Below are 10,230 nucleotides of genomic sequence, written 5' to 3' on the forward strand. Positions count from 1 at the left end.
GTCGTCCAATCGAAAATAAACCCCATTGTTCTCTGTTCTTGGATAGGGCCATAGCCTTTGTACCAAGGTCGCCCACTGTCTTGGGGTGAAGTTTTCTTGGTTGAGGATACACTCGAGCACAAAATTCTAGCTATTTCTCTTCCTCTTGTTTTTTAAAGTGTTTATAGTTCATATATGAAATATTTATTTCAATATTGTTACTGTTCATAAAACATTTTAATTGTTAATTCCTTTCCTTGTAGTTTCCTTATTTCCATTCCTCACTAGGCTATTTTCTCTGTTGTGTCCCTGGGCTTATAGTATTCTGCTTTTCCCACAAGGGTTATAGCTTAGCAACTTATAATAATAATATAAAAGGGATGGATGGGCACAATTTGGGACAATAGGATTTTAACAAATGCAGGACAATAGGATTTTAACAAATACAGGACAATAGGATTTTAACAAATTCAGGACAATAGGATTTTAACAAATGCAGGACAATAGGATTTTAACAAATGCAGGACAATAGGATTTTAACAAATGCAGGACAATAGGATTTTAACAAATGCAGGACAATAGGATTTTAACAAATGCAGGACAATAGGATTTCAACAAATGCAGGACAATAGGATTTCAACAAATGCAGGACAATAGGATTTTAACAAATGCAGGGACGCCATTCAGGACACCTTAAATATTCCCACGACTGATAAGAAAATTTTGGAAATTCTAACCTAGATATTAATTCAAAATATATCATCGAAATTAACACAATTCCACACTAAAAATACCAAAAAAAAAAAATAATTCAAAATATAACATCGAAATTAACACAATCCCACACTAAAAATACCAAAAAAAAAAAATTAATTCAAAATATAACATCGAAATTAACACAATCCCACACTAAAAATACCAAAAAAAAAATTAATTCAAAATATAACATCGAAATTAACACAATCCCACACTAAAAATACCAAAAAAAAAAAAAATTAATTCAAAATATATCATCGAAATTAACACAATCCCACACTAAAAATACCAAAAAAAATTAATTCAAAATATAACATCGAAATTAACACAATCCCACACTAAAAATACCAAAAAAAAAAAAAAATTAATTCAAAATATATCATCGAAATTAACACAATCCCACACTAAAAATACCAAAAAAAAAAATTAATTCAAAATATAACATCGAAATTAACACAATCCCACACTAAAAATACCAAAAAAAATTAATTCAAAATATAACATCGAAATTAACACAATCCCACACTAAAAATACCAAAAAAAAAAAAAATTAATTCAAAATATATCATCGAAATTAACACAATCCCACACTAAAAATACCAAAAAAAAAAATTAATTCAAAATATAACATCGAAATTAACACAATTTCACACTAAAAATACTTTTAAAAAAAATTAATTCAAAATATAACATCGAAATTAACACAATCCCACACTAAAAATACCAAAAAAAAATTAATTCAAAATATAACATCGAAATTAACACAATCCCACACTAAAAATACCAAAAAAAAATTAATTCAAAATATAACATCGAAATTAACACAATCCCACACTAAAAATACCAAAAAAAAATTAATTCAAAATATAACATCGAAATTAACACAATCCCACTAAAAATACCTAAAAAAAAATAATTCATAATGTAACATCGAAATTAACACAATCTCACACTAAAAATACCTAAAAAAAATTAATTCAAAATATTATAACATCGAAATTGACACAATCCCACATTAAAAATACCTAAAAAAATTAATTCAAAATATCATAACATCAAAATTGACACAATCCCACACTAAAAATACCTAAAAAAATTAATTCAAAATATTATAACATCGAAATTGACACAATCCCACATTAAAAATACCTAAAAAAATTAATTCAAAATATCATAACATCAAAATTGACACAATCCCACACTAAAAATACCTAAAAAAATTAATTCAAAATATTATAACATCGAAATTGACACAAACCCTCCTTAAAAATCAAAAATAAATTAAATAAAATTGAATGAATTAATCTCACGAAAATTAAATATATAAAATGGCCCTCACCACCAACACCATAATCTATCATTCCATTACCTAATAAATTTTAACACAAATTTGCCGAGTCAGCCCTTTGACAGGAGCCCATTATTTTCCCCCCATTGATAACCCATCTATAGTCATTCATCATGACACCAGGGGGCTGTATTATAGTTTCGAAAGGCAGGGGACGTTTTAATATTTTTTCGAGGAGGAGAAAGGGGAGGCAGAGAACCTTCTCTCTCTCTCTCTCTCTCTCTCTCTCTCTCTCTCTCTATATATATATATATATATATAATATTATACATATATTTCTATCTCTAATACTAATGAATTTTCGTCTATCGCTAAAAACCAACTATTGTCTTTCGCTAAAAACCAACTATCGTCTCTCGCATAAAACCAACAATCGCCTCTCGCTAAAAACCAACGATCGTCCCTCACATAAAACCAACTATCGCCTCTCACTAAAAACCAACTATCGCCTCTCGCATAAAACCAACTATCGCGTCTCACATAAAACCAACTATCGGCTCTCGCATAAAACCAACTATCGCGTCTCACATAAAACCAACTATCGCGTCTCACATAAAACCAACTATCGCGTCTCACATAAAACCAACTATCGGCTCTCGCATAAAACCAACTATCGCGTCTCACATAAAACCAACTATCGCGTCTCGCATAAAACCAACTATCGGCTCTCGCATAAAACCAACTATCGCGTCTCACATAAAACCAACTATCGCGTCTCACATAAAACCAACTATCGCGTCTCACATAAAACCAACTATCGGCTCTCGCATAAAACCAACTATCGCGTCTCACATAAAACCAACTATCGCGTCTCACATAAAACCAACTATCGCGTCTCACATAAAACCAACTATCGGCTCTCGCATAAAACCAACTATCGCGTCTCACATAAAACCAACTATCGCGTCTCACATAAAACCAACTATTGGCTCTCGCATAAAACCAACTATCGCGTCTCGCTAAAAACCAACTATTGCCTCTCGCATAAAACCAACTATCGGCTCTCGCATAAAACCAACTATCGGCTCTCGCATAAAACCAACTATCGCGTCTCACATAAAACCAACTATCGCGTCTCACATAAAACCAACTATCGCGTCTCACATAAAACCAACTATCGCGTCTCACATAAAACCAACTATCGCGTCTCACATAAAACCAACTATTGGCTCTCGCATAAAACCAACTATCGCGTCTCGCTAAAAACCAACTATTGCCTCTCGCATAAAACCAACTATCGCCTCTCGCATAAAACCAACTATCGCGTCTCGCATGAAACCAACTATCGCCTCTCGCTAAAAACCAACTATCGTCTCTTGCTCTCTCTGTCGTGAACCGCGTCACTTAGGATAAGACTGCTACGGCATATGAGATCCTCCAAGGATTGAACAAACAGTCCAATGTTGGTACAATCCTATTTATTTTGCCCACACAAACAGAAAAAAGATTGTAGATATTCGTTCAGGATTAGTCTTTCCTCAAATATCTCACCTTACAGAATGTAACGAGAATCTAGTTATCTTAATAATGGCTTTGTATCCGGTAGCCATCAATGGCCTACTTTGGGGAGTCATCCGGTAGCCTATTTAGGTCATCTAATAGCCTACTTTAGGGAGTTTCACGGTAGCCTATTTAGGTCCTCTAATAGCCTACTTTAGGAAGTTACACGGTAGCCTGTTTAGGTCCTCTAATAGCCTACTTTAGGGAGTTATACTATAGCCTATTTAGGTCATCTAATAGCCTATTTTGGCGAGTCATCTGGTAGTCTATTTAGGTCATCTAATAGCCTACTTTAGGGAGTTACACGGAAGCCTATTTAGGTCATCTAATAGCCTACTTTAGGGAGTTAGACGGTAGCCTATTTAGGTCATCTAATAGCCTACTTTAGGGAGTTAGACGGTAGCCTTTTTAGGTCATCTAATAGCCTACTTTAGGGAGTCACACGGTAGCCTATTTAGGTCATCTAATAGCCTTCTTTAGGGAGTTACACGGTAGCCTATTTAGGTCATCTAATAGCCTACTTTAGGGAGTCACACGGTAGCCTATTTAGGTCATCTAATAGCCTACTTTAGGGAGTTACACGGTAGCCTATTTAGGTCATCTAATAGCCTTCTTTAGGGAGTCACACGGTAGCCTATTTAGGTCATCTAATAGCCTACTTTAGGGTGTTACACGGTAGCCTATTTGGTCATCTAATAGCCTACTTTAGGGAGTCATCCAGTAGCTTATTCAGGTAATCTAATAGCCTATTTTGGTGAGTCATCTGGTAGCTATTTAGGTCATCTAATAGCCTACTTTGAAGAGTCATCCGGTAGCCTATTTAGGTCATCTAATAGCCTACTTTAAGGAGTTAGACTATAGTCTATTTAGGTAATTTAATAGCCTACTTAAGGGAGTCATCCAGTAGCTTTAAGGAGTTAGAGTTAGACTATAGCCTATTTAGGTAATTTAATAGCCTACTTAAGGGAGTCATCCAGTAGCTTTAAGGAGTTAGAGTTAGACTATAGCCTATTTAGGTAATTTAATAGCCTACTTAAGGGAGTCATCCAGTAGCTTTAAGGAGTTAGAGTTAGACTATAGCCTATTTAGGTAATTTAATAGCCTACTTAAGGGAGTCATCCAGTAGCTTTAAGGAGTTAGAGTTAGACTATAGCCTATTTAGGTAATTTAATAACCTATTTTGGCGAGTTATCTGGTAGTCTATTTAGGTTATCTAATAGCCTACTTTAGGGAGTTTCACGGTAGCCTATTTAGGTCATCTAATAGCCTACTTCAGGGAGTCATCCGGTAGCCTATTTAGGTCATCTAATAGCCTACTTTAGGGAGTTAGACGATAGCCTATTTAGGTCATCTAATAGCCTACTTTAGGGAGTTAGACGATAGCCTATTTAGGTCATCTAATAGCCTACTTTAGGGAGTTAGACGGTAGCCTATTTAGGTCATCTAATAGCCTACTTTAGGGAGTTAGACGGTAGTCTACTTAGATCATCAAATAGCCTACTTCAGGGACTTAGACGGTAGTCTACTTGGGTCATCTAATAGCCTACTTTAGGGAGTTAGACGGTAGTCTACTTAGGTCATCTAATAGCCTTCTCTATGGAGTTAGACGGTAGTCTACTTGGGTCATCTAATAGCCTTCTCTAGGGAGTTAGACGGTAGTCTACTTGGGTCATCTAATAGCCTACTTTAGGGAGTTAGACGGTAGTCTACTTAGGTCATCTAATAGCCTTCTCTAGGGAGTTAGACGGTAGTCTACTTGGGTCATCTAATAGCCTTCTCTAGGGAGTTAGACGGTAGTCTACTTGGGTCATCTAATAGCCTACTTTAGGGAGTTTGACGGTAGTCTACTTAGGTCATCTAATAGCCAACTTTAGGGAGTTAGACGGTAGTCTACTTAGGTCATCTAATAGCCTACTTCAGGGAGTCATCCAATAGCCTATTTAGGTCATCTAATAGCTTACTTTAGGGAGTTAGAAGGTATCCTATTTAGGTCATCTCATGGCTAACTTCAGGGAGTCATCCGGTAGCCTTTTTAGGTCATCTAATTGGCTACTTAAGGGATTTGAACGGTAAACTATTAAACGGAGCCATACGGTAGGCTATTTCATGGTGCCACCCAATAGCCTAATTCCGGGAGCCGTACTTCCGGGGTCATTCAAAAGCCTACTTTTGGAGAGAGAGAGAGAGAGAGGAGAGAGAGAGAGAGAGAGAGAGAGAGAACTGTTGACACTATTCTTTAATAATTCCTATCGAATACAGAGAGAGAGAGAGAGAGAGAGAGAGAGAGAGAGAGAACCAGTTGACACTATTCTTTAATAATTCATACCAAGTACAGAGAGAGAGAGAGAGAGAGAGAGAGAACTGTTGACACTATTCTTTAATAATTTATATCAAGTAGAGAGAGAGAGAGAGAGAGAGAGAGAGAGAGAGAACTGTTGACACTATTCTTTAATAATTTCTATCGAATACAGAGAGAGAGAGAGAGAGAGAGAGAGAGCACTGTTGACATTATTCTTCAATAATTTATATCATGTAGAGAGAGAGAGAGAGAGAGAGAGAGAGAGAATCAGTTGACACTATTCTTTAATAATTTATATCAAGTACAGAGAGAGAGAGAGAGAGAGAGAGAGAGAGAGAGAACTTGAGACAATTCTTTAATAATTTCTATCGAATACAGAGAGAGAGAGATAATTGTTGACACTATTATTGAATAATTTATATCAAGTACAGAGAGAGAGAGAGAGAGAGAGAGAGAGAGAGAGAAATTATCAAATCATAAATAAAAAATACTTTTATTTTCATTTTCTATCTGATACATTGAAAATAAAATCGTCACGTATCAACTCAAATCTGACTTTTGACAGCTGCAGACCTCACGACTCTTAACAGAATATTTCGCACAAATATAAAATATAAAAATATTGCAAAGTGCTACCGATCAGAGAGAGCGTTCGCAGCGCCAATAGGAGCAGCGGTGGCTGTGCGAGTTATTTAATTATTCAGCGGATTCGACAAGGCTTCGGCAGATTATTCAATAACTACTGAAGCTAATATCACTAATTACAAGAAATATAACCCGGACTTTTTATTAATATATACATATATATAATTTATATATTAATATATATAATTATATATTATATACTGTATATATTCACATATATATATATACAGAATACATACACAAACATACATACAAAATATATCTGTATATATACATACCCGCACACATTTATTTATATATATATATACATATATATATGTACACATATATATATACATATATATATATGTACACATATATATATACATATATATATATATATATGTACACATATATATATATACATATATATATATATATATATATGTACACACATATATATATACATATATATATATATATATACATATATAAATATATATACACACAAATGCATATAGATATATACTGTACATATAAATATACATTCACACATATACAGTAATACTGTATACATTATATATATATATATATATATATATTTATATTTATATATATATATATATATACTGTATATATATACTGTATATATATACTGTATGTATGTATTTATGTATATATATATATATATATATACATATATATATATAATATACTGTATATATATATATATATAATATACTGTATATATATATATATATATATATTCATATATACATAAATATATATAATGATAATTAAATATACATAATAATAGATAAATAGATTACTAAACCAACAAAATTATATTCACACACACACACGCAAAAATTAAACCTCACCACACACCCCACAATATACAACCAAGACACGCATGCGCGAACGCACTCACACTGGAAAAGCGATCATCGAATATTATTGGCTTTACGAATTAAGGCTCTTCCCGACTGTTTGTCAAAACCATTTCTAGCTACGAGAGAATTAAGAGTTGAATAATAGGGAAGCGTGCTTCGCCGGTCCTGATGCATATGCAGAAACTATATTTGGATGTTTTTTTTAAAGTGGATAGGACAGAGAGAGAGAGAGAGAGAGAGAGAGAGAGAGAGTTTCAAATGAATAACAAAGCTAGCGTCACTTAATCAGTGTACTTTTTACTTTCTGAATACCATATGTGTGTGCATTTATATATATATATATATATATATGTATATATATATATATATATATATTATAATTATATGAATATAATCGCTATATAAACATTTATTAGAAATTAAGTGCATATGCAGAATAATAGAAGAATATATATATATATATATATATAATATATATATATATATATATATATAAATATACAGTATATATATATATATATATATATAAGTTATATATATATATATAATTATAATTATATGAATATAATCGTTATATACACATTTACTAGAATTTAAGTGCATATGCAGAATAATAGAAGATTATATATATGTGTGTATATATATATATATATATACACATGATATATATACTGTATATATATACAGTATATATATATAATATATATATGTATATATATATATAAAATGTATGCATGTATATATACGCAATTTAAAATGTATATTACTCTATAACACTAAAATTAACGACTACGTTACCCGACAGGTTCGAATAATTTTCGAAGTCACCATTTACCTGCAAGAAGAAGAAGAAAATTAGTTATATTAATCGTAGATTTATACGCTGAATAATATATATTTACACACAAACACACGCACTTTATATATATATATATATATATATACCTACACAGATTATTTATACAATTTTTGTCATCAAAACGTTTACTTCCCAATTTTACCAAACAACAAATAATCTATGAAATGGGGCCACCATGTTAAAAAGTTATCAAATCTTTAAAAAACAACAAAAAAAAAAATAAAGTTGAATTACACATCTTGTATTTTCATTAAAATTATGTAATGAAAAAATAAAATTGAAAATGATACCATTACATTTCTAGAATTTTTATGTTGCCTAAATGAATTTTGTAATAACTTTAAATGGAAAAGGCATACACGATGAGAGAGAGAGAGAGAGAGAGAGAGAGAGAGAAATTCCAAAAAAATAATTCTGATAATTTCAAGAAAATGAAAGACAATTCTATCATGATGGTGAGTGATATCTGATTCAGAGAGAGAGAGAGAGAGAGAGAGAGAGAGAGAGAGAGAGAGTCTCATAAGAAAATTAGAATGAAACATATCTGTCCCTTCAAGCTAAAAAATGAGTGTAATATTTTTTCTCCAATTTTCTTTCCATTTTTTGAGAGGGAAAAACATTTTTACCCGCGGCTGGTAAAAGGAAATATATGGACATATATATTACGTTAAGATGGTCTCTTTCAACACAAAACTAATGTTTGTGTACACACATACATACACACACTATATATATATATATATATATATACTGTATATATATAAATATATATATATACATATGTATATATATATATATTTATATATATACATAATATATATATATATACATATATATATATATATACATATTACCGTATATATATATATATATACATCAACCAATAAATATATATCTATATACACAAATATGTAAAGTATATTTACAGTGTGTGTATATGTACACATGTATATATACATATCTCTCTCTCTCTCTCTCTCTCTCTCTATATATATATATATATATATATCTCTCTCTCTCTCTCTCTCTCTCTCTATATATATATATATATATATAATGTGTGTGTTAATATATAAACTACTGTATATTCTATATACTGTATGTGTGATTGACAATACAATCACACCACAACAATAGGAATTGGAAAAACAATATAAACAATTATGTTTGACACGAGAGCTGCATTTCATGTCACTCTCCATTATAAAATAATTCTCTTCTTTTCATTAATTGGGAATCAATACAATAATTAAACGTTTAAAGCAGCAAAAAACTGCATTCCATCAGTTAAAAGATTTGAAACTCAAGTTTCCAATCTTGAAATAACTATAGTCCATTTCTTTTAGCGATGCATATTTGCACCGACTCGCAGCGGTGCCCTTTTATCTCGGAAAAGTTTCCGGGTCGCTGATTGGTTGGACAAGATAATTCTAACCAATCAGCGATCAGGAAACTTTTCCGAGTTTAAAAGGGCACCGCTGCGAGTCGGTGCAAATATGCATCGCTAAAAGAAATGGACTATAGTGTACGCAGCCCGTCAATAATGACGGCTAAATATTCAACTATGCACACACACAGATTCAACCCTTGGTGGTAGCGTCCTTGCCTATTGATTGCCAGACTGGCGTTCGAGTCCCTGCTCAAACTCGTTAGTTCCTTTGGTCGCTACATCCCCACCATCCTTGAGAGGTAAGGATGGAGGGTTTTGGGGGAGACTATAGGTCTACCTGCTGAGTGACCAGCAACCATTGCCTGGCCTTCCTTGGTCCCTAGCTTGGGTGGGGATGGGGCTTGGGCATTGATCATATATATGGTCAGTCTCTAGGGCAATGTCCCTTTCCTTTGCCATTCATGAGCAGCCTTTAAAACCTTTAGAACACGGCAGCTTCGGCAATTTGTGGGAGAGAGTGGTTTCGGAGTGTACCCTCTTGGAGTATCCTTTCTCACATCCAGGATTTCAATCCTGTCTCAC

The 10,230-nt window shown here is 32.6% G+C and overlaps 1 protein-coding gene across 1 annotated transcript; it reads left to right on the forward strand.

Annotated features, from left to right (window-relative positions):
* Positions 1-2,376: 2,376 nt before the first annotated feature.
* On the forward strand, positions 2,377-3,417 carry LOC137656335 (uncharacterized protein PF3D7_1409500-like). Its single transcript, XM_068390507.1, has one exon. The coding sequence runs from the start codon at positions 2,377-2,379 to the stop codon at positions 3,415-3,417; it is 1,041 nt and encodes a 346-aa protein (XP_068246608.1).
* The last annotated feature ends 6,813 nt before the right edge of the window (positions 3,418-10,230 follow it).

Source organism: Palaemon carinicauda, chromosome 17 (genome assembly GCF_036898095.1).
Source record: "Palaemon carinicauda isolate YSFRI2023 chromosome 17, ASM3689809v2, whole genome shotgun sequence".
In the NCBI taxonomy this organism is placed as follows: domain Eukaryota; kingdom Metazoa; phylum Arthropoda; class Malacostraca; order Decapoda; family Palaemonidae; genus Palaemon; species Palaemon carinicauda.